Source organism: Pseudophryne corroboree, chromosome 11 (genome assembly GCF_028390025.1).
Source record: "Pseudophryne corroboree isolate aPseCor3 chromosome 11, aPseCor3.hap2, whole genome shotgun sequence".
Classification (NCBI taxonomy): Eukaryota; Metazoa; Chordata; class Amphibia; order Anura; family Myobatrachidae; genus Pseudophryne; species Pseudophryne corroboree.
This window is the reverse complement of record NC_086454.1, coordinates 290,062,661-290,088,647: the sequence shown is the minus strand read 5'-3', so window position 1 is coordinate 290,088,647 and position 25,987 is coordinate 290,062,661. Positions and strand designations below refer to the sequence as shown.

Here is a 25,987-nt window from a genome sequence, read left to right as displayed (position 1 = left end):
AGCATCAGAATTATTGAAACATAATCATGTACAAGGCATGGTTTAGCCTTATAGTTGATTGCCCCTTTAAGAAAACGTCCGAGTTTGGCCGGCATCCCGCACTGCCGCCGAACTCGAGCACTATTACATCCGGCCCAGTGTTAGAACACAGCAATCATACTAGGGGCAGATGTATTAAGCCTGGAGAAGTGATAAAGCAGTGATAAATGCAAGGTGATAATGCACCAGCCAATCAGCTCCTGTCAATTTTACATGTTGGAGCTGACTGGCTGGGGAGTTATCACCTTGCACTTATCACTGCTTTATCACTTCTCCGGGCTTAATACATCTGCCCCAACGTTGGCTGTTAAGAGTATAATAGCATAAATGTGAAATCATTGCGTCTACACTATCTTATTCCCCTTTCTCTGGTACAAAGCACAAAGTAATATTAAATGACTAGTTACCAGCCCATCAAAATGATGGAACAACATAACAGTAACATCAGCGCCGGCGGCTGTGCGCAGCCGCACACAATTCAATACTTGAATTGCGCTGTCGGCACCATCTAGTGGCCACCGGCATACACAACCCACAGAGGGAAGGAACAGTGTTACCATTTTATTATAAAGGATGTTTTACAGTCGGTTTGCACAGTGGTTACCATTGCTCTCACTTACAGTTCTGGGGTCATAGATTCATTTACAACAAGCTGTAAGCTCTGACGATGAATGGTTACATTCTCTGTAAAGAGCTTCATAAGCTGCACTATATAAATGTTACTAAACAAATGCAATAAACAGAAGCTCATGAGCATTCGCTATTTCATTCCAATTTCATATTCTGTTGCTTCTAATTTACATCTGGGACAAAGAGACTGGAGTCAACAGGTTAGCAGAGGGTAGGGAGCGAAAGGTTTCACAATTATTTACTTTATAAATGGTACTTTTCGGGTGCTTTGTTTACATTGCAATAAAAAATAAGATTTTAAACCTACCGGTAAATCTTTTTCTCCTAGTCCGTAGAGGATGCTGGGGACTCCGTAAGGACCATGGGGTATAGACGGGCTCCGCAGGAGACATGGGCACTCTAAGACTTTAGATGGGTGTGAACTGGCTCCTCCCTCTATGCCCCTCCTCCAGACCTCAGTTGAAGAACTGTGCCCAGAGGAGACGGACAGTGCGAGGAAAGGATTTTTGTTAATCTAAGGGCGAGATACATACAAGCCTTGCAGAAATTGTCCGCACTGGGACGGGGCGCCCGTCCCAGTGCGGACAATTTCTGCAAGGCTTGTATATAGTTGTTGCTTACATAAGGGTTATGTTACAGTTGAGATCAGTTTCTGGCTGATGCTGTTTTGTTCATGCTGTTAACTGGTTTAGTATATACCATGTTGTACGGTGTGTATGGACTAGGAGAAAAAGATTTACGTAGGTTTAAAATCTTATTTTCTCTTACGTCCTAGAGCAGTGATTTTCAACCTTTTTTTACTCGTGGCACACCAAACAATATTTTAAAATTCCCAAGGCACACCATCAGTTCCCCACAGAAAAAAATAAATAAAAAACACACATTGGCCCTCACAGTAAAAAAAAATCCACACATGCATTGGCCTACACAGAAAAATCAATCACATTGCTCCGCACATAAATCATGTTGCTCCCTACATAAATCCTATTGCTCCCCACATAAATCAATCACATTGCTCCCCACATAAATCCTATTACTCCCCATATGAATTATTCACATTGTTCCCCCAATAAATCCTTACACTCCCCACATAAATCCTATTGAAATTCTATTGTTCCCCACAGGAGAAAAAAAATAACAAATATTAGCCCCTACCGGTCAGCTGACCTCATCCCTGTACCTCAGTGGCGAGGGTTGTTTATAGTGGAGTGCTGCGAATACTGAGCAGCAGGCGGTTGAGCAGGTGTGGATGTGGGTGGGCAAGGAAAGCTGTGTATGCAGGCGGGAACTGGAAGATGTGTATGCAGACGGGTGGGCTGGCTGGGTGGTGATACGCGGTGGCCGTGACCTATGATGATATCACACTGCCGCGTCTTCAAGGCATAGGTCACGGCCAGAGCAAGACTGATCCTCTAAGAAGAGCCCGGGCCAACAGTTAATTTTGAAGGTGCAGGAAGCTGCTCTGGCTCCGCGGCACACCTTGCAACTGGTCGCGACACACTAGTGTGCCACGGCACACTGGTTGAAAAAGCCTGCCCTAGAGGATGCTGGGGACTCCGTAAGGACCATGGGGATTATACCAAAGCTCCAGACCAGGCGGGAGAGTGCGGATGACTCTGCAGCACCGATTGAGCAAACATGAGGTCCTCAGTAGCCAGGGTATCAAACTTGTAGAATTTTGCAATAGTGTTTGAACCCGACCAAGTAACTGCTCGGCAAAGTTGTAATGCCGAGACGCCTCGGGCAGCCGCCAAAGAAGAGCCCACCTTCCTAGTGGAATGGGCCTTTACCGAATTTGGTAACGGCAATCCAGCCGTAGAATGAGCCTGCTGAATCGTGTTACAGATCCAGCGAGCAATAGTCTGCTTAGAAGCAGGAGCGCCAACCTTGTTGGCTGCATACAGGACAAACAGTGCCTCTGTTTTCCTAACCCGAGCCGCCCTGGCTACATAAATTTTTAAGGCCCTGACTACATCAAGGGACTTGGAATCCTCCAAGTCACCCGTAGCCACAGGCACAGGTTCATATGAAACGACGAAACCACCTTAGGCAGAAATTAAGGACGAGTTCTCAACTCTGCTCGATCCACATGGAAAATCAGATAGGGGCTCTTGTGAGACAAAGCCACCAATTCGGACACCCGCCTCGCAGATGCCAAGGTCAACAACATGACCACTTTCCAAGTGAGATATTTTAATTCAACCGTTTGAAGAGGTTCAAACCAGTGTGATTTAAGGAACAGTAACACCACGTTAAGGTCCCACGGTGTCACTGGGGGCACAAAAGGAGGTTGGATGTGCAGCACTCCCTTTACAAAAGTCTGGACTTCTGGGAGAGAAGCCAATTCCTTCTGAAAGAATATAGATAAGGCCGAAATCTGCACCTTAATGGAGCCTAACTTTAGGCCCATATCCACTCCTGTCTGTAGAAAATGGAGAAAACGACCCAGCTGAAAATCTTCCATAGGGGCATTCTTGGCTTCACACCAAGATACATATTTCCTCCAGATACGGTGATAATGCTTTGCCGTTACCTCCTTCCTAGCTTTGATTAGAGTAGGGATGACTTCCCCCGGAATACCTTTCCTAGCTAGGATTTGGTGTTCAACCGCCATGCCGACAAGCGTAACCGCGGTAAGTCTTGGAACACACAGGGCCCCTGTTGCAACAGGTCCTCCCTGGGAGGAAGAGGCCACGGATCTTCTGTGAGCATTTCCTGAAGATCTGAATATCAGGCCCTTCGAGGTCAATCTGGAACAATGAGTATTGTCTGCACTCTTGTTCGTCTTATGATTCTCAATATTTTTGAGATGAGTGGAAGTGGAGTGAACACATAGACCGACTGAAACACCCACGGTGTCACTAGGGCGTCCACCGCCACTGCCTGAGGGTCCCCCGACCTGGAACAATACGTCCGAAGCTTTTTGTTGAGGCGTGACGCCATCATGTCTATTTGAGGAAGTCCCCAACGACTTGTTACCTCTGCAAAGACTTCTTGATGAAGTCCCCACTCTCCTGGATGGAGATCGTGTCTGCTGAGGAAGTCTGCTTCCCAGTTGTCTACTCCCGAAATGAAGACTGCTGACAGAGCGCTTACATGATTTTCCGCCCAGCGAAGAATCCTGGTGGCTTCTGCCATTACTGCTCTGCTCCTTGTCCCGCCCTGGCGGTTTACATGCGCCACGGCTATGACGTTGTCTGACTGGATCAGAACGGGTAGGTTGCGAAGAAGATTCTCCGCCTGTTGTAGGCCGTTGTATATGGCCCTTAATTCCAGCACATAGACAAGCCTCCTGACTTGACCATATTCCCTGAAAATTTTTTTCTTGTGTGACTGCTCCCCATCCCCGTCCGTGGTCACAAGAACCCAATCTTGAATGCCGAACCTGCGACCCTCTAGAAGGTGAGCACTCTGAAGCCACCACAGGAGAGATACCCTGGCCCTGGGGGACAGGCTTATCCTCCGATGCATTTGTAGATGGGACCCTGACCACTTGTCCAGAAGGTCCCACTGAAAAGTTCTCGCATGGAACCTGCCGAACGGAATGGCCTCGTAGGCCGCCACCATCTTTCCCAATACTCGAGTGCATTGATGAACTGACACTCTTTTTAGTTTCAGCAGGTCCTTGACCATGTTCTGGAGTTCCTGGGCTTTTTCCATTGGGAGAAAAACCCTCTTTTTTTCCATGTCCAGAACCATGCCCAAAAATGACAGCCGAGTTATCGGAACCAACTGCGACTTTGGTAGATTTAGAATCTAGCCGTGTTGTTGTAGTACTCTCAGGGAGAGAGACACTCTTTTTAGTAACTGATCTCTTGAACTTGCCTTTATCAGGAGATCGTCCAAGTATGGGATAATTGTGACCCCTTGCTTGCGCAGGTGCACCATCATTTCCGGCATTACCTTGGTGAAAATTCTCGGGGCTGTGGAAAGCCCAAACGGCAACGTCTGAAACTGGTAATGACAATCCTGTACAGCGAATCTCAGGTACGTCTGATGAGGCGGATATATGGGGACATGAAGGTATGCATCCTTTATGTCTAGTGACACCATAAAATCCCCCCCTTCCAGGCTGGAGATCACTGCCCGGAGAGATTCCATCTTTAATTTGAAACTTTTTAAATATAGGTTCAGGGATTTTAGATTCAGAATTGGTCTGACCGAGCCATCCGGCTTCGGGACCACAAATAGGGTTGAATAAAACCCTTTCCCCTGTTGCACTAGGGGAACCTTGATAATCACCTGCTGTTGACACAGCTTTTGTATGGCAGCTGAAACGATTTCCTTCTCTGGGGGAGAAGCTGGCAAGGCCGATGTGAAAAATCGGTGTGGAGGCACCTCTTCGAACTCCAGTTTATAGCCTTGGGATACAATTTCGACCACCCAAGGATCCAAATCCGACTGAACCCAGACTTGGCTGAAGAGCCGAAGACGTGCCCCCACCGGTGCGGACTCCCGCAGCGGAGCCCCAGCGTTATGCGGTGGATTTTGTAGAGGCCGGGGAGGATTTTTGTTCCTGGGAACTAGCCGTAGCTGGTGTTCTTTTCCCTCTACCTCTACCTCTGGTGAGGAAGGAAGAGCCCCGACCCTTTCTGAACTTATGCGACCGAAAGGACTGCATCTGGTATTGAGGTGTTTTCTTTTGCTGTGGGGGAACGTAAGGCAAAAAAAGAGGACTTACCCGCGGTAGCTGTGGAAACCAGGTCCGCGAGGACCTCCCCAAATAAAACTTCACCTTTGTAAGGGTCCACAGGGATCTTCTAGCAGAAACTGCCATGGCATTGGCTCTTGAACCCAACAGCCCAATATCTCTCGCAGCCTCTCTCATATATAACGCTGCGTCCTTAATGTGACCCAAGGTCAACAAAATACTATCTTTATCTAGGGTGTCAATGTCCGATGACAAGTTATCTGCCCACGCTGCAATTGCGCTACCCACCCATGCCGACGCTACTGCCGGTCTGAGCAGGGTACCCATAGTCGCATAAATTGATTTTAAGGTAGTTTCCGGTCTGCGATCCGCAGGATCCTTGAGGGCTGCCGTGTCCGGGGACGGTAGTGCAACCTTTTTGGACAAGCGCGTCAAGGCCTTGTCCACCGTGGGCGAGGATTCCCACCGTAACCTGTCCTTTGAGGGGAAAGGATACGCCATAATAATTCTCTTGGGAACCTGCAGTCTCTTGTCTGGAGTTTCCCAAGCCTTTTCAAATAAAGCGTTCAGCTCATGAGATGGAGGAAACGTTACCTCAGGCTTCTTATCCTTAAACATGCAGACCCTCGTGTCAGGGACAGAGGGGTCCTCTGTGATATGCAAAACATATTTTATTGCAATAATCATATATTGAATACTCTTGGCCACCCTTGGGTGCAACCTTGCATCATCATAGTCGACACTGGAGTCGGAATCCGTGTCGGTATCAGTGTCTGCTATCTGGGAAAAGGGACGTTTATGGGACCCTGAAGGGTCTTGTGACACAGTAACAGCCATGGATTGACTCCCTGCTTTGTGCTTGGACTCTGCTTTGTCCAATCTCCTACGTAATAAGGTCACATTAGCATTTAAAACATTCCACATATCCAACCAATCAGGTGTCGGCTGTGCCGACGGAGACACCACCACCATCTGCTCTGCATCCTCCCTAGACGAGCCTTCCGCTTCAGACATGTCGACACACACGTACTGACACCCCCACACACACTGGGATATATGAATATGGGGACAGCCCCCCCAAAAAGGCCCTTTGGAGAGACAGAGAGAGAGTATGTCAGCACACACCCAGCACCACTAGATACTGAAAACAAACTCCCAGCCTGAATAGCGCTTTTTATATATAATTTGAACCAAATAAATGTGCCCCCCCCCCCATCCCCCTCGTTTTTTGTCCCCTGTTACTTGTTCAGCAGGGGAGAGTCCGGGAGCAGCTTCTCTGCAGCATGCTGTGGAGAAAATGGCGCTGGTTAGTGCTGGAGGATCAAGCCCTGCCCCCTCAACGGCGGGCTTCGGTCCCGCTCATTTGTTTATACTGGTGGGGTTTTTATAACATACTGCCTCCGCAGTATCTAATAATGGTGCCAGTTTAATGTGAGGTAATTATTGCTGCCCAGGGCGCCCCCCCTGCGCTATGCACCCTTTCTGTGCCTTGTGTGTGTGTGGGAGCAATGGCGCGCTGCGCGGTACCTCTCTGAAGATCTGAAGTCTTCTGCCGCCTTTGAAGTCTTCTTACTTCATATACTTACCCGGCTTCTATCTTCCGGCTCAGTGAGGAGGACAGCGGCGCGGCTCTGGGACGAACAGCAAGGACGACACCTGTGTTCCGACCCTCTGGAGCTAATGGTGTCCAGTAGCCTAAGAAGCAGAGCCTATCAGTTAAGTAGGTCTGCTTCTCTCCCCTCAGTCCCACGATGCAGGAAGCCTGTTGCCAGCAGTGCTCCCTGAAAATAAAAAACCTAACAAAAGTCTTTTCAGAGAAACTCAGTAGAGCTCCCCTGCAGTGCATCCAGTCTCCTCTGGGCACAGGAGCTAACTGAGGTCTGGAGGAGGGGCATAGAGGGAGGAGCCAGTTCACACCCATCTTAGAGTGCCCATGTCTCCTGCGGAGCCCGTCTATACCCCATGGTCCTTTTGGAGTCCCCAGCATCCTCTAGGACGTAAGAGAAATATATATGGTAAAAGACAACATAAATACACTCCAATTTATATCTGGATAGAGTGAAATACGTACCTTTATTCTCCAGTACCGTGACATCCGATCATAAACCCCCACTGTGCCGTTAGACAGCGCATATCCAAACCGGCTGGAATGCATGGGACACATGGCTGTGATAGTCTGAAATGGTGATAAATCAGTTCAAACATTCCAGTGACATTTTCCAATCACACTGTGGAAATGTGCTGCTTGATTTAACAGTTCCACTCTTTGTAGGGGTGGATAAACTGATCTCTAACAAGCTTAGGAGATTTTATGCAAATTAAAAATATTATTTTAAAACAGATAAAAAATAAGAATTTACTTACCGATAATTCTATTTCTCGTAGTCCGTAGTGGATGCTGGGGACTCCGTCAGGACCATGGGGTTTAGCGGCTCCGCAGGAGACAGGGCACAATAATAAAAGCTTTAGGATCAGGTGGTGTGTACTGGCTCCTCCCCCTATGACCCTCCTCCAAGCCTCAGTTAGGATACTGTGCCCGGACGAGCGTGCATAATAAGGAAGGATATTGAATCCCGGGTAAGACTCATACCAGCCACACCAATCACACCGTACAACCTGTGATCTGAACCCAGTTAACAGTATGATAACAACGAAGGAGCCTCTGAAAAGATGGCTCACAACCAGAATAACCCGATTTTTGTAACAATAACTATGTACAAGTATTGCAGACACTCCGCACTTGGGATGGGCGCCCAGCATCCACTACGGACTACGAGAAATAGAATTATCGGTAAGTAAATTCTTATTTTCTCTAACGTCCTAAGTGGATGCTGGGGACTCCGTCAGGACCATGGGGATTATACCAAAGCTCCCAAACGGGCGGGAGAGTGCGGATGACTCTGCAGCACCGAATGAGAGAACTCCAGGTCCTCCTCAGTCAGGGTGTGCCCCTGACCAAGTAGCAGCTCGGCAAAGTTGTAAAGCCGAGACCCCTCGGGCAGCCGCCCAAGATGAGCCCACTTCCTTGTGGAATGGGCTTTTACTGATTTTGGCTGTGGCAAGCCTGCCACAGAATGTGCAAGCTGAATTGTACTACAAATCCAGCGAGCAAACGTCTGCTTAGAAGCAGGAACACCCATCTTGTTGGGTGCATACAGGCTAAACAGCGAGTCAGATTTTCTGACTCCAGTCGTCCTGGAAACATATATTTTCAGGGCCCTGACAACGTCAAGTAACTTGGAGTCCTCCAAGTCCCCAGTAGCCGCAGGTACCACAATAGGTTGGTTCATGTGAAAAACAGAAAACACCTTAAGGAGAAATTGAGGACGAGTCCTCAATTCTGCCCTGTCAGAATGAAAAATTAAGTAAGGGCTTTTATATGATAAAGCCGCCCATTCTGACACACGCCTGGCTGAAGCCAGGGCTAATAGAATCTTCACCTTCCATGTGAAATATTTTAATTCCACAGTGGTGAGTGGATCAAACCAATGTGACTTTAGGAAACTCAAAACAACATTGAGATCCCAAGGTGCCACTGGGGGCACAAAAAGAGGCTGTATATGCAGTACCCCTTTTACAAACGTCTGAACTTCAGGCACTGAAGCCAGTTCTTTCTGGTAGAAATTTGACAGGGTCGAAATTTGAACCTTAATGGACCCTAATTTTAGGCCCATAGACAGTCCTGTTTTCAGGAAATGTAGGAAACGACCCAGTTGGAATTCCTCTGTAGGGACCTTCTTGGCCTCACACCACGCAACATATTTTCGCCAAATGCGGTGAAAATGTTTTTGCGGTTACATCCTTCCTGGCTTCGACCAGGGTAGGGATGACTTCATCTGGAATGCCCTTTCAGGATCCGGCGTTCAACTGCCATGCCGTCAAACGCAGCCGCGGTAAGTCTTGGAACAGACAAGGCCCCTGCTGGAGCAGGTCCTTTCTTAAAGGTAGAGGCCACGGTTCTTCCGTGAGCATCTCTTGAAGTTCCGGGTACCAAGTCCTTCTTGACCCATCCGGAACCACGAGTATCGTTCTTACTCATCTCCTTCCTATGATTCTCAGTACTTTTGGTATGAGATGCATAGGAGGGAACACATACCCTGACTGGTACACCCACAGTGTTACCAGAGCGTCCACCGCTATTGCCTGAGGGTCCCTTGACCTGGCGCAATATTTGTCTAGTTTTTTGTTCAGGCGGGACGCCATCATGTCCACCTTTGGTTTTTCCCAACGGTTTACAATCATGTGGAAGACTTCCCGCTGAAGTCCCCACTCTCCCGGGTGGAGGTTATGCCTGCTGAGGAAGTTTGCTTCCCAGTTTTCCACTCCCGGAATTAACACTGCTGAGAGTGTTATCACATGATTTTTCGCCCAGCGAAGAATCCTTGCAGTTTCTGCCATTTCCCTCCTGCTTCATGTGCCGCCCTGTCTGTTTATGTGGGCGACTGCCGTGATGTTGTCCCACTGGATCAATACCGGCTGACCTTGAAGCAGAGGTCTTGCTAAGCTTAGAGCCTTGTAAATTGCCCTTAGCTCCAGTATATTTATGTGGAGAGAAGTCTCCAGACTTGATCACACTCCCTGGAAATTTTTTTTCTTGTGTGACTGCTCCCCAGCCACTCAGGCTGGCATCCGTGGTTACCAGGACCCAGTCCTGAATGTCGAATCTGCGGCCCTTTCATAGATGAGCACTCTGCAGCCACCGCAGAAGAAAACACCCTTGTCCTTGGAGACAGGGTTATCCGCTGATGCATCTGAAGATGCGATCCGGACCATTTTCCCAGCAGATTCCACTGAAAGGTTCTTGCGTGAAATCTACCGAATGGGATCGCTTTGTAAGAAACCACCATTTTTCACAGGACCCTTGTGCAATGATGCACTGATACTTTTCATGGTTTTAGGAGGTTCCTGACTAGCTCGGATAACTCCCTGGTCTTCTTCTCCGGGAGAAAACATCCTTTTCTGGACTGTGTCCAGAATCATTCCTAGGAACATTAGACGTGTCGTCGGAAAAAGCTGCGATTTTGGAATATTTAGAATCCACTCGTGCTGTCGTAGAACTACTTGAGATAGTGCTACTCCGACCGCCAACTGTTCTCTGGACCTTGCCCTTATCAGGAAAGCGTCCATATTTCTTTTAGGAAGAATCATCATTTCGGCCATTACCATGGTAAAGACCCGGGGTGCCGTGGACAATCCAAACGGCAGCGTCTGAACTGATAGTGACAGTTCTGTACCACGAACCTGAGATACCCTTGGTGAGAAGGGCAAAATTTGGACATGTAGGTAAGCGTCCCTGATATCCAGTGACACCATATCGTCCTGGTTCGCTATCACTGCTCTGAGTGACTCCATCTTGATTTGAACCCTTGTATGTAATTGTTCAAATCTTTTAGATCTCACCGAGCCGTTTGGCTTCAGTACCACAATATAGTGTGGAATAATACCCCTTCCCTTGTTGTAGGAGGGGTACTTTGATTATCACCTGCTGGGAATACAGCCTGTGAATTTTTTTCCAATACTGCCTCCCTGTCGGAGGGAGACGTTGGTAAAGCAGACTTCAGGAACTTGTGAGGGGAAGACGTCTCGAATTTCCAATGTACACCTGGGATACTACGTGTAGGATCCAGGAGTCCACTTGCGAGTGAGCCCACTGCGTGCTGAAACTCTTGAGATGACCCCCCACCGCACCTGAGTCCGCTTGTATGGCCCCAGCGTCATGCTGCGGACTTGGCAGAAGCTGTGGAGGACTTCTGTTCCTGGGAATGGGCTGCCTGCTGCAGTCTTCTTCCCTTTACTCTAACCCTGGGCAGATATGACTGGCCTTTTGCCCTCCTGCCTTTATGGGTACGAAAGGACTGAGACTGAAAAGACTGTGTCCTTTTCTGCTGAGATGTGACTTGGGGTAACAAAAGTGGATTTTCCAGCTGTTGCCATGGCCACCAGGTCCGATGGACCGCCCCTTTATACGGCAATACTTCCATGTGCCGTCTGGAATCTGCATCACCTGTCGTGTCTATAAACATCGTCTGTCAGATATGGACATCACATCTACTCTTGATGCCAGAATGCAAATATCCCTCTGCGCATCTCGCATATATAGAAATGCATCCTTAAAATGCTCTATAGTCAATAAAATATTGTTCCTGTCAAGGGTATCAATATTTTCAGTCAGGAAATCCGACCAAGCCCCCCCCAGCGCTGCACATCCAGGCTGAGGCGATTGCTGGTCGTAGTATAACACCAGTATGTGTGTATATACTTTTTAGGATATTTTTCAGCTTCCTATCAGCTGGCTCTTTGAGGGCGGCCGTATCTGGAGACGGTAACGCCACTTGTTTTTATAAGCGTGTGAGCGCCTTATCCACCCTAAGGTGTGTTTCCCAACTCGCCCTCACTTCTGGCGGGAAAAGGTATACCTCCAATAATTTTCTATCGGAGGAAACCCACGTATCATCACACACTTTAATTTATCTGATTCAGGAAAAACTACAAGTAGATTATTCCCACCCTACATAATACCCTTATTTGTGGTACTTGTAGTATCAGAAATATGTAACACCTCCTTCATTGCCCTTAACATGTAACGTGTGGCCCTAAAGGAAAATACGTTTGTTTCTTCACCGTCGACACTGAAGTCAGTGTCCGTGTCTGTGTCTGTGTCGACCAACTGAGGTAAATGGGCGTTTTTACAAGCCCCTGACGGTGTCTGAGACGCCTGGACAGGTACTAATTTGTTTGCCGGCCGTCTCATGTCGTCAACCGACCTTTGCATCGTGTTGACAATATCACGTAATTCCTAAATAAGCCATCCATTCCGGTGTCGACTCCCTAGAGAGTGACATCACCAATACAGGCAATTTGCTCCGCCTCCTCACCAACATCGTCCTCCTACATGTCGACACACACGTACCGACACACAGCACACACACAGGGAATGCTCTGATAGAGGACAGGACCCCACTAGCCCTTTGGGGAGACAGAGGGAGAGTTTGCCAGCACACACCAAAAACGCTATAATTATACAGGGACAACCCCTTATACAAGTGTTTTCCCTTATAGCATTTTCACATATGTAATCATATCGCCAAATAAGTGCCCCCCCTCTCTGTTTTAACCCTGTTTCTGTAGTGCAGTGCAGGGGAGAGCCTGGGAGCCTTCCTCACAGCAGAGCTGAGCAGGAAAATGGCGCCGTGTGCTGAGGAGAATAGGCCCCGCCCCCTAAAACGGCGGGCTCTTCTCCCGGAGTTTGTGAGATCTGGCAGGGGTTAAATACATCCATATAGCCTCAAGGGCTATATGTGATGTATTTTAGCCATAAAAAAGGTATAATACATTGCTGCCCAGGGTGCCCCCCCCAGCGCCCTGCACCCTCAGTGACCGCTGGTATGAAGTGTGCTGACAACAATGGCGCACAGCTGCAGTGCTGTGCGCTACCTTATGAAGACTGAAAGTCTTCTGCCGCCTGTTTCTGGACCTCTTCAACTTCGGCATCTGCAAGGGGGGTCGGCGGCACGGCTCCGGGACGAACCCCAGGGTGAGACCTGTGTTCCGACTCCCTCTGGAGCGAATGGTGTCCAGTAGCCTAAGAAGCAAATCCATCCTGCACGCAGGTGAGTTTACTTCTCTCCCCTAAGTCCCTCGTAGCAGTGAGCCTGTTGCCAGCAGGACTCACTGAAAATAAAAAACCTAACTTAAACTTTTATTCTAAGCAGCTCAGGAGAGCCACCTAGATTGCACCCTTCTCGGCCGGGCACAAAGATCTAACTGGGGCTTGGAGGAGGGTCATAGGGGGAGGAGCCAGTGCTCACCACCTGATCCTAAAGCTTTTATTATTGTGCCCTGTCTCCTGCGGAGCCGCTAAACCCCATGGTCCTGACGGAGTCCCCAGCATCCACTTAGGACGTTAGAGAAAATTTAAATTAAACAAACTTTATGAGGAGCTACAATAAACTGGTTAACTTTGTACAGGATTGGCCACTTTAAACTGGTTATTTGGTAAACCCGGACTGTTTTGCATATCCTAAACTGGCCATACATCAGACCTATTTTCTTTCAACCATCCATCTGACCAACCGTCCAACTTGTCTATTCAACTAAAATGATGCCACACACACCTAACCAACTTTATCCTCGGACCAGCAAACTTCTAAGCCAGGGCAGCCGGAGGATCCCCCCCACTGCTGGTGGGTACCGGGAGCAGTGGTGCACAGTGCTGGCTGCTGGGGATGGGGGGGGATCAGTGTGTTGCTGCACAGTCTGTGATGGCTATACTGGGGAGAAGGGGGTGTACAGTGTTAAAGAGACAGATGAAGGAAGCAATGTGCAGCAGCAGGAGCTCTGATGATCCTCCTCCCAACCTGCTCAGCTGCTGTCGCTGTCCGGAATCCCTGTCAAACCTTCCCGGGGTAGCCCTGGCAGCTCCTTTCAAATCTGCTCTGCTGCCAGGGAAGGATCCCGGGTTGACAGGAACAACCCCAGCAATGGTGCGAGCTGCCGGAGGGGAAAGGGGAGGTGCTAGATTCATGGTGTACTGTGGTGAGGGTTCACAGTGTTGAGTGCCGGATGGGGTCTGCACTGTCAGTGACGGCTGAAAAGAGGGTATCCACAGTGCTAGAGATCCAAAGTCCACAGTGCTAGAGATACAGATGGCCTAAGGAGAGGTCATGCAGCATTAGAAGCACCAATCCTTTTCCTAGCCAGCAGCGCTGCCACAGATGCCAGGGAAGGATAATGGGCTCTCAGGAACAGCCACGGTAGCGATGGACAGGAGGATGGTGAAACAAGTAGGTAGACACTACCGGCCAGTGTCCACCTACTTATCGGTTAATTTTGGGGAAAGTTGGAAACTATCCCCCTACACTAGAACGATTGAGAAAAATCAAACATGTTTGATTATCCCAACTAGTTGGTCATTTTTCAGCGTGTGAGAGCAAACGGTTTATGATTGCCACACACTGCCAGAGTATTACTGCAACCAGCCAACTAGCTGGAATAAAATCGTAAAATGTATGGCCAGCTCTAATCTCAAAAAATCTCTGTTCCCAAATAATGTATTCAGAAGTTGCTTGCTGCATGTTGCCATGCTTCTGTGACTTTCCATTTCATATCTCTAGTCACTGAGGATTATTTACCAAGTTTGTTCAAAGTGCAAAAATGCAGAAATCCAGATGGGTGTGCCAGATAATTCCTTATATTTCAGATGGAGAAAAGACCATTTATTGCTTGCACACTAACATGACTGCCACCCAGAGATTAGAATAATCCGCACAGGAAGCAAATATTAGATATGTTTAGAACACACCTGTTCCTATTCATCAGAGTCTAAATACAGTTTAACTCATTGTTGGGGGTGGTGCTCTGCAGAGAAGACCATACATCAACTGCAGTGATTGAAAATTTCAAAATATAAAAAAAAACTATTGATAATAAGTAAAATATAAACCAATACAATAGAGGTGTAATTTCATATTGTGATCAATTTACTGTATAGGGTATACAGTAATATCATATATTAGTTACTACTGAGGTGCCCAAACTGTTAGTCTAATTCTTGTAGTGGTGCCAGCTCTAAGGCCTACTTATAATTTGCACTTATTATATGTGGAGTCACAACGGTGGTGCTAGTCAGTTTCTATTGCTTTACACCTCTCACATGCTGAATAAAATGTGAGCTCCAACACCATGTTATTTTTCATTTTTGTGATGCCCTGTGGGGGTTTTGGCTGGTCTGGTTTGGGGGTGCCCTGTGGCCCACACGTGAACCCCTAGAATGTTAAGGACTTGCCCAATAAAGAGGTGACCTGGACATTGGTGGGCAAGCCCATATCTTTGGCCAAAGTTATGCTAACAAACTCTTATGTAATGTTTAATTGTAATATTTATTTACATTTTCAGTAGTAATGATTGCATAGTGCACCTGCATCCCCATTTTTTCTATGTGTAGTGACAAGGCCTACATATGGATATTACAAGTCCTACATATGGATATTACAAAAGCATATACAAGGAAGCCACAAATAATCCAGTCTTACCTCCGTCTCTGTAATTTCAGCAACTATCTCATCTTCTTTAAAAACTCTAATGTCAAAGTCTTCAGATCCAACAAGGAGCTGTAATAGGTAATGTATAAACATGTACATTAAATGATACACGCATATGGAATGCAAGCCCAGATTTATCAAGCTTTGGATAGTGATAAATTGCACGGTGATAAAGCACCAACCAATCAGCTCCTTACTGTAATTTCTCTTTCATCTACTAGGGGACACTGGAGAATTTAGACATCTGGGGTGTGAAGGATGCAGACCGGAGGTAGCCCAATGTAAAAATAAATACATTTATGCACACCTGGCTCCTCCCCCTTCACGTCATCCCCATCCCTTCAGTTTGAAAAATTGTGCTGGAAGTAGCAGCACAGGAAAGGAGTTCCTGCTCCATAAAGAATTGATTTTTGCTTCTTATATATATGGGGCCAATCCAACCAGTTTAAAAATAGGATTTTAATTACTTACCGGTAAATCCTTTTCTCGTAGTCTGTAGAGGATGCTGGAGTCCATATTGGTACCATGGGGTATAGACGGGTCCACCAGGAGCCATTGGCACTTTAAGAGTTTAATAGTGTGGGCTGGCTCCTCCCTCTATGCCCCTCCCACCAGACTCAGTCCAGAAACTGTGGCCGAGGAGACGACATACTTCGATAGAAGGAATTACACTGATAGTGGCGAAATTCATACCAGCTCACACAACAAGCAAATCCGGCCAACATGCCGGAAAACTCAGCAACAGCTGAAACAGTACTGAAACAGTAAATAACGCAGAACTTACCTAGGAACCAGGCAGTACTGAACTATAAAACCAATGCAGGAAAACGAAGCGCTGGGCAGGCGACCAGCATCCTCTACGGACTGCGAGAAAAGGATTTACCGGTAGGTCATTCAAATCCTATTTTCTCTTACGTCCTAGGGGATGCTGGGGTCCATATTAGTACCATGGGGATGTACCAAAGCTCCCAGAACGGGAGGGAGAGCGCGGAGGCTCCTGCAAGACTGCTTGACCAAACTTGAGGTCATCAGAGACCAAAGTATCGAACTTGTAAAACTCGACCCAGACCAAGTAGCCACTCGGCAAAGCTGTACAGCCGAGACACCCCGGGCAGCCGCCCATGAAGAGCCCACCTTACGAGTAAAGTGGGCCTTTACAGATTTTGGACACAGCAAACCTGATCCAGCGCGAAATCAACTGCTTAGAAGCAGGACACCCAATATCTTGGGATCATAGAGTACAAACAGAGAGTCAGATTTTCTATGACGAGCCGTCCTCTTCACATAAATCTTCAAAGCCCTCACAACATCCAAGGCCTTTGAAGCAATTGAGGAGTCAGTATCCACTGGCACCACAATAGGTTGGTTGATATGGAAAGCCGATACAACCTTAGGTAGGAACTGCGGACGAGTCCTAAGTTCCGCCCTATCTTCATAGAAGATCAGATAGGGACTTTTACAAGACAAAGCCCCCAATTCTGACACGTGTCGAGCAGAAGACAAGGCCAACAAAGTGACCGCCTTCCACGTGAGAAATTTGATGTCAGCCTCCTGTAGAGGCTCAAACCAAGCTGATTGCAGAAACTGCAACACCACATCAAGATCCCAGGGTGCCGTTGGCGCCACAAAGGGAGGCTGAATGTGCAGAACCCCTTTCAAAAAGGTCTGAACCTCAGGGAGGACAGCCAATTGTTTTTGGAAGAAAATGGACAAAGCCGAGATCTGGACCTTGAGGGAGCCCAATCTCAGGCCCATATCCACACGTCCAAGTTGAAACTCCACCGCAAGAAATTTCTTGGATTCACACCAAGAAACATATTTTTTCCAAATTCGATGGTAATGTTTAGATATTGCCCCCTTCCTAGCCTGTATCAGGTTAGGAATAACCTCACTCGGGATACCCTTCCGAGCTAAGATCTGGCGTTCAACCGCCATGCCGTCAAACGTAGCCGTGGTAAGTCTTGATAAGCAAACGGCCCCTGCAGTAGCAGATCCTCCCGAAGAGGTAAGGGCCTTGGATCTTCCAGCAGAAGATCCAGCAGATCCGTGTACCAAGCCCTCCTTGGCCAGTCCAGTGCAATGAGGATTGCCAGAACCTGTTCTTCTTACCAGTTGAAGAACCTTTGGTATCAGAGGAAGTGGAGGAAACACATACACTGACGTGAACACCCACGGTGTTACCAGTGCGTCCACCGCCACTGCCTACGGGTCTCTCGACCTGGAACAGTACCTCAGCAGCTTCTTGTTGAGGCGGGAGGCCATCATGTCTATGTGAGGAACCCCTCACCAACCGGTTACCTCCTCGAACACCTCCGGATGGAGGCCCCACTCTCCTGGATGGAGATCGTATCTGCTGAGGAAGTCCGCTTCCCAGTTGTCTACTCCCGGAATGAAGATTGCGGACATCGCCACTGCGTGCCTTTCTGCCCAGAGGAGGATTCTTGACACCTCTGACATAAGAGCCCTGCTCTTCGTTCCGCCTTGTCGGTTTATGTAGGCCACTGTGGTCACGTTGTCCGACTACACCTGAACAGCCCGATCCTGAAGAAGGTGTGCTGCTTGCACAAGGCCATTGTATACGTCCCTTAGCTCCAGGATGTTTATAGGGAGAAGGGATTCTTGATTCGACCACCTTCCTTGGAAGGTTTCCCCCTGAGCGACTGCTCCCCAACCTCTTAGACTTGCATCCGTGGTTAGAAGGATCCAGTCCTGAACTCCGAACCTTCGGCCTTCCAGAAGGTGTGGTAGTCATTGCAACCAGAGGAGCGAAATCATGGCTTTTGGTGACAGACGTATCCTCTGGTGCATATGTAGGTGAGATCCCGACCACTGGTCCAAGAGATCCAGCTGAAAGGATCGAGCATAAAACCTTCCGTACTGCAGAGCCTCGTAGGAGGCAATCCAGATGAGATTTCGGAAGGTTTAGGATCCAACCGTGCTCCTTGAGCAGTTGTGTCTTGAGAGCAATGGATCTTAACAACTTCTCCCTGGACGACGCCTTGATCAGGAGATCGTCCAGATATGGAATTATGTTCACCCCTTGCTTGCGGAGGAGAACCATCATCTCTGCCATCACCTTGGTGAAGACCCTCGGTGCTGTGGAGAGGCCGAACGGCAGCGCCTGAAACTGATGGTGGTCGTCTAACAGTGCAAACCTGAGATATGCCTGATGCGGCGACCAAATGGGAATGTGGAGGTATGCATCCTTGATGTCCAGGGACACCAGAAACTCCCCCTTCGTCAGTCCTGAGGTGACAGCTCTCAGAAACTCCATCTTGAACTTGAACTCCCTGAGATAAGGGTTCAAAGATTTTAAGTTCAGAATTGGCCGTACCGAACCATCCGGCTTCGGTACCACAAAAAGGTTAGAATAGTAACCCTTGTTCCACTGATGAGGCGGAACTGGAACAATGACCTCGGACACTATCAATTTTCGGATAGCTTCCAGAAGAATTGTTCTGCCTGCCGGCAGAGCTGGCAAGCCTAGTTTGAAGAAACGGTGAGGTGAGAGAGTTCGAAACTCCAGCCTGTACCCCCTGGACACTATATCCTGTACCCAAGGGTGCAGGCCAGACGACATCCAAACGTGGCTGAAATGCCGGAGTCTTGCTCCCACCTTACCTTCCTCCAGGCTGTTGCTGTCCACCGTCATGCGGAGGATTTTTGGGTACCAGAAGCAGGCTTCTGGTCTTGGGAACCTGCGGGAGCAGGCATTTTTCCTTTAGCACGAGCACCTTTGAAGAAGGTGTGAGAAGGTTTGTTCTTTCTAGGCCTCGCAGGCCGAAAGGATTGTGACGTGGATGCTGTAAAAGGCTTCTTCTTAGCCGGTACAGCTGAGGGGAGAAAAGGAGACAGAGGCGTCAACTATCGGCGGAGACTCCCACTTCTTTCTATCTTCCTCTGGGAAGGGAAAAGCAACCAAGACCCTCTTAGGGATCTGGAATTTTTTTCTCCAGATTTTCCCAGGTTTTTTCAAAGATAGCATTTAATTTCTTAGATGCTGGGAAGGTGAGGGGGGACTTTTTACTGTCCGTGAAAAAGGCCTCCTCAACCTGCTCAGGAGTTGTGTCAGAAAAGTGCAACACATCCCGTAAGGCCTCAATCATCAACTGCACCCCCTTAGCAAGCGATGCTGTCCCTCTCGACACATCCCCGTCACCGTCTGCATTGTCAGAATCGGTGTCCGTGTCATCCTGCATAATTTTGGCAAGTGCACGTTTGTGAGAATGTACCGCAGGGGACCCTGAGGAAGTAGTATCAGACCATACAGCCATAGAGGATTGCAGTACCTGAGTGGCATGCTCAGTTCTAGCAACCCTTTCAGAAATCTGAGAAATAGTCCCCTTAAGAGAGGCTAACCATTCCGGTTCTCTAGCTGGGATCTGCGCTACCACAGTGCAATCCTGATTACATAGGATGGGATCTTCCTGAGAAGATAAATCCTCTGCAGCATATGAAACAGAGTCTCTAGACATGTTTGCAAATACACACCAATCACCCCACATACACACAGGGTACTGGGCAGACAGAGATTTCCCCCCCCCCCCCCCCCCCAAGAACGGCAGAGAGACACACAGAGATTGGAGCCAACCCACACACAGCGCTATTATAGGTATAGGGAGACCCTAAACCAGCGCTGACTGTGTCCCTTAATAGGTGACACAGCCTCCCCTCCCTTCTACAAACCCCTGGTACCGTACAGATAGCTGGAATTGCACTGGAGGGACTGATCTTCCACTTGCATCTGACTGCAGGCAGGAAAATGGCGCTGAAACGCTGCTGGGTCCGCTCTGAGAAGCTCCGCTCCCTTAATGGCGCTGTTTTCCCGCTCTTCTGAGATTATACTGGCCTGAGGATTTTGTGCTGGCTGAGATCTGCAGACCCCGACAGGCGTATTTGGTCAGTGTAGGGTCAGGTGCTGGCTCAGGGCGCCCCTAACAGCACCGCACTGAAGTACCACTGAGCCGTCCGGGAGCGTAGTTAATACTGCGCTCCTACCCTGAAGCCGCCATCTTCACACCGACCCCCCACTTGTTAGGGGGGACGGTGACTTACTCGCCACACTTCAGCTCTGCAAGGGGGTGGCGGCCTGCTGCTGGGGTGAGCGTTCCCCTGTGGCGGGGTGCGATCTATCCCCTCTGGAGCACAATGTCCAGTCAACGGAGACAGTGGCTCAGACCCCGCAGGGCGGACACTGCTCCCCCCCTCAGTCCCTCGTTGCAGGCAGGCTGTTGCCAGTAGCCTCTTGTAAAAAAATAAACTCTAAATATAAACTTTACTAGAAAAGCTCTGTAGAGCTCCCCTAGCTGTGACCGGCTCCTCCGGGCACACTTTCTAAAGTGAGTCTGGTAGGAGGGGCATAGAGGGAGGAGCCAGCCCTCACTCTCAAACTCTTAAAGTGCCAATGGTTCCTGGTGGACCCGTCTATACCCCATGGTACTAATGTAGACCCCAGCATCCTCTAGGACGTAATAGAAAAGGAGATTTACGGTAGACTTGCCATGGTTAAATCTCTTTCTGCGAGGTACACAGGGAAGACATCGGAGTGCAGAGTTGGATCTTGATCAGAGGCACCAACAGGCTAAAGCCTTGACTGTTTCCAGGATGAATTGCACCGCCTCCTCTATAACCCCACCTCCAGGCACTGGATCTAAGTTTCGTTAACCAGTCCAATGCAGTAGCAGGTAAAAGATACGGTAGATGTTAGTCACATGGAACCACATTCTCAGGACAGGAGAAGGGACTAGCGGCTAATGCCATACAAACCCAAAGAAGCTAAGTGCGTCAGGGTGGGCACCCTGTGGAATCCAGTGTACCTCGCAGAAAGATTCAACCATGGTAAGTCTACCATAAATCTCCTTTTCTGCAGCAGGGTACACTGGGATTCCACAGGGAATACATCGGGGATGTCCTAAAGCAGTTCCTCATGGGAGGGGACGCACCGTAGCGGGCAAAAGAACCCGGCGTCCAAAGGAAGCATCCTGGGAGGCGGAAGTATCAAAGGAATAGAACCTGATGACCGTGTTCACTGAGGACCACGTAGCTGCCTTGCACAATTGTTCCAGGGACGCGCCCCGGCAGGCCGCCCAAGAAGGTCCAACAGACCGAGTAGAATGGGCTTTAATAGCAGCAGGAGCTGGAAGACCAGCCTGTGCATAGGCTTGTGCAATCACCATTCTAATCCATCTGGCCAAGGTTTGTTTATTCGCAGGCCAGCCGCGTTTGTGAAAACCAAAAAGTATAAAGGGTATCTGACCTCCTGAGGGAGGCAGTCCTCTCTATGTAAATATGGAGAGCCCATACCACATCCAAAGGCCGCTTTTTGGAGGACAAACCAGAAGAGATAAAGGCCGGAACCACAATCTAATGGTTAAGACGAAAAGATGATACCACCTTAGGTAGATAACCAGGGCGAGTTCGAAGAACTGCCCGTCACGGTGAAAAATAAGAAAGGGTGGACAACAGGACAAAGCGCCTAAGTCCAACACCCTACTAGCAGAGGCAATAGCCAGTAAAAACATGCGTAAGACATTTAAGATCCACAGACTCAAGAGGTTCAAATGGAGACTCTTGTAGGGAATTTAAGACAACAGACAGATCTCATGGAGCCATAGGAGGGACATAGGGAGGCTGAATCCATAAAACATCCTGAGTGAAAGCATGAACGTCAGGAATAGATGCAACTTTCTTCTGAAACCACACCGCTAAGGCAGCTATATGAACCTTGAGGGAGGCCAGACGAAGGCCTAAATGTAGGCCTTGTTGCAGAAAAGCCAAAAGCCTGGAAGTTCTGAACAAATAGGCATCATAGTTCTTAGCAGCACACCATGTGAAGTAAGAGTTCCAGACCCTGTAATAAATCCGTGCAGAAGCCGGTTTGCAGGCCTTCAACATAGTTTTAATAACCGCATCAGAGAATCCTATGGCCCTCGGGAGTGAAGCTTCAAGAGCCACGCCGTCAAAGCCTGTCTGGCCAGGTCCGGATAGACACAAGGGCCCTGAACGAGGAGGTCTGGGCGTTGAGGAAACAGAAGAGGACGCTCTATCGATAGACCCTGCAGGTCTGAGAACCAATGCCATCTGGGCCTCGCTGGAGCGACTAGAAGTAGCATTCCTCTTTCTTGCTTGAACTTCCGTAGTACCCTGGGCAGGTGTGACACTGGGCGGAACACGCATGGCAGCCGAAAGTTCCATGGAATTGCCAGTGCGTCCACGAACGCTGCTTGAGAATCCCTCGTCCTTGATCCGAAGACCGGAACCTTGTGATTGTGTCGAGACGCTATCAGGTCTACATCTGGTAGGCCCCACTTGTCCACAAGTAGTTGAAAGACCTCCGGATGAAGACTCCACTCTCCGGCGTGAACATCCTGACGACTGAGGAAGTCCGCTTCCCAGCAGAGGACTCCGGGAAAAACACTGCCGATATTGCTGGCAAATGGCGTTCCGCCCAAACGTAGGATATTTGATACTTTCAGCATTGCCATGCAGCTTCGAGTGCCGCCTTGATGATTCATGCACATCACCGTGGTGGCGTTGTCTGATTGTACTTGAACGGGCTTGTTCTGCACTAGATGCAGGGCCAGTGTCAATGCATTGAACACTGCCCGCAAATCCGGAATGTTTATCAGGAGGAGAGATTCCTCCCTGGTCCATCAACCCTGGAGAGAGTGTTGCTCCAACACAGCACCCCAACCCCGCAGGCTGGCATCCGTTGTCAGGAGGACCCAGTTTGAAATCCAGAAGTGACGGCCCATGCTCAACTGTTGGTCCTGTAGCCACCAGCTCAGTGACAGACGAACCTACGGAGTAAAGGAGATAATTTGAGACCTGATCCAATGAGGCAGGCCGCCCCACTTAGAAATGATTAACCTCTGCAAAGGGCGGGAATGAAATTGAGCATACTCTACCATGTCGAAAGCTGACACCATGAGGCCTAGTACTTGCATCATCGAGTGTATCGACACTCTTGGGCGAGAGAGGAAATATCTGATCCTGTCCTGAAGTTTTTAGGACTTTCTCTGGAGACAAAAACAATCGTTGGCTGTGTGTGTCCAGTACTGCCCCCAGGTGCACCATGCTCCGAGCAGAGACCAGCGAGGACTTTTTCCAGTTGATGAGCCACCCACGGGCTTGCAGAAATTGGACAGTTAGTTCCAGATGATTGCGAAGAACCTCTTGGAAGTTCGCCAGGATCAGCAAGTCGTCCAGATACAGCAAAATCCTGTTTCCCTGATGGCGTCGAAGGGCCGTCATTACGGCCGTGACCTTGGTGAATATCCGAGGGGCCGTGGTCAATCCAAAAGGCAAGGCCCGGAATTGATAATGCAGGTTGCCAATAGCAAACCGCAAATATTGCTGATGCGACATGGCAATAGGTATGTGCAGGTAAGCATCCTGTATGTCCAGGGATACCATATAGTCTTCGGGTTCCATGGCCAGCACAATGGAGCGCAGAGTTTCCATATGGAATTTGGATACTCTCACAAATTTGTTCAATGATTTGAGGTTGATTATAGGCCGGAAGGACCCATTTGGCTTCGGAACTAAAAACAGGGTCGAATAGTATCCCCTGCCTCTCTGAGACAGAGGTACCGGCACTATCACTCCTGTGTCCAGGAGGGATTGTACAACCAAGTGTAGAGCTTGCGCTTTTAACGGATCCGAAGGGATAACCGTCGGGCAGAACTGGCGAGGGGGACGTCTCTTGAAAGAGACTGCATACCCGTGAGAGACAACTTCCCGCACCCAGGTGTCCAAAGTGGTCATTAACCAGGCCTAGGCGAACTGCAGAAGTCGGCCTCCCACCCTGGGGTCCCCCAGGCGGAGGCCCACCCCATCATTCAGCAGGCTTGTCTTGTTTGGAAGCAGGCCGACAGGCAGCCCAGGATTGTTTAGATTTGGGCTTAGTGGTTTTGGAAGCACGAGCCTGTCTCGGGTACGCCTGACCTTTTGCTTTTCCTGGAGGTCGAAAAGAACGAAAAGTGGTACTCTTAGCCTTCAGAGCAGAAGGATTGGTACTTGGGAGAAACGCAGTCTTGGCAGTCACCAAGTCAGTCACAATCTTCTTCAGATCCTCCCCAAATAGGATGTCTCCCTTAAAAGGGAGCACCTCCAAGGTCTTTTTGAAGTCCAGGTCTACCTTCCAGGACCCCAACCACACAATTCGGTGAGCCAGGATAGACGTAGAGGTCGCTACCTGAATATTGTGGGAGGCTATGGTAATGTAAGACAAATATTGTCTGGCAGTGTCAGAAAAATCCTGAGGTAGCTCATCCTCAATTGCCGGAACCCATGCTTCAATTCCTTTCGCAGCCCAGGAGGCTGCCATAGTGGGTCTATGTACAGCACCAGTAAGGGAGTAAATAGACTTCAAGCAACCCTCCACACGCTTATCCGTTGGTTCCTTCAGTGAGGTGACAGTGGTGACAGGCAGAGTAGATGACACCACAAGACGAGCGACATGAGAGTCCACCCATGGTGGAATTTCCCACTTGTTACTCAACTCCGCAGGGATAGGATAACGAGCTAGCATCTTTTTAGACAGGGAAAACGTCTTTCCTGGAGATGGCCAGGATTCCTGACGTATGTCAATTAAATGGACAGAATGTGGTTAGACTACTTTAGCAACCTTCTGACGTTTGAATTTATCAAGTTTCTTAGGTGCAGTAGTAGGCTCGATGTCATCATCTATTTGTAGAATCAGCTTAATAGCCTCCACTAGGTCAGGAACATCAACCTGGGTTGTAGATTCCTCAACAGAAGCAACTGTATCAGTGTCTGATGGATCAGTATATTCCCCATCCTCATCGGAATAATTATCCAAAATATTAGTGAATTGTGAGGAAGAAATGGCCCGCTTAGATGACCCCTTGGCCCCAGGGGGGCGTGGGGTAGACTTGTGTCTAACCAAAGATTGATTCAATTGTTGTAACTGGGTAGACAGAGTGTCCGTCCAGGGCAGATTAACTACAGGGACAATATGTAGCTGTAATGGCACACGAGGTCCCACAGGGGCCGAATGACGTGTTACAAGCGTATTCAGCATACTTGAGAACGCTGACCAAGGTGGGTCCTGATTGGCCACAGGTGCTGTGGGTTGACTGGGAGGTGTATGGCACCCAGCGCCTGAACCAGCAGCTAACGCTCCCCCCTCAGGTAAATCCATGGTGCCAGCACTGCAGGATGCAGAAGCGTCCGCGGATTTCCCACCCTGTGTGTCAGACATTATAGGGAATGTAGCCTTAGAGCGCGACAGTACAATATAGCCAGACAAACACAATACCTGCAAATAACCCCCTGTGTTATGTGACAGTAAACACAGGACACAAACAGAGGATTTAAGCGGTATGAGGTGACTGAATCACACAGTAAAAAATACCAAATCGTATATTCTGTCTAGATATATATATTATATATATTGGACCCTGACGCACCTAGCCCCTCAGGGTACAGAAAATAGTGATAGCAATATGTATGATACACGAGAGTGAAACCCACACAACAGCTACAGACACACTCAGTCACAAGTACAATGCAGAAGTTATTACAGATAAACAATAAAACTGCACTGGACTAGTAAAACTACATACAGAGGAGACAGAGCCCTGTAGTCCCGGAGATCAGCCCA

At 48.7% G+C, this 25,987-nt stretch overlaps 1 protein-coding gene across 4 annotated transcripts in view; it reads right to left on the bottom strand.

The window, feature by feature from the left end:
• BBS2 (Bardet-Biedl syndrome 2) overlaps window positions 1-25,987 on the bottom strand; it is a 240,030-nt gene that overhangs the window by 49,048 nt on the left and 164,995 nt on the right. For all 4 annotated transcript variants that reach the window (XM_063945436.1, XM_063945438.1, XM_063945435.1 and 1 more), the window contains exons 6-7: window positions 15,352-15,429; window positions 7,392-7,496 (exon numbers count right to left, since the gene is read on the bottom strand). In XM_063945436.1, coding sequence (XP_063801506.1) covers window positions 7,392-7,496; window positions 15,352-15,429 — 183 coding nt within the window. The remainder of the gene's footprint in view (window positions 1-7,391; window positions 7,497-15,351; window positions 15,430-25,987) is intronic.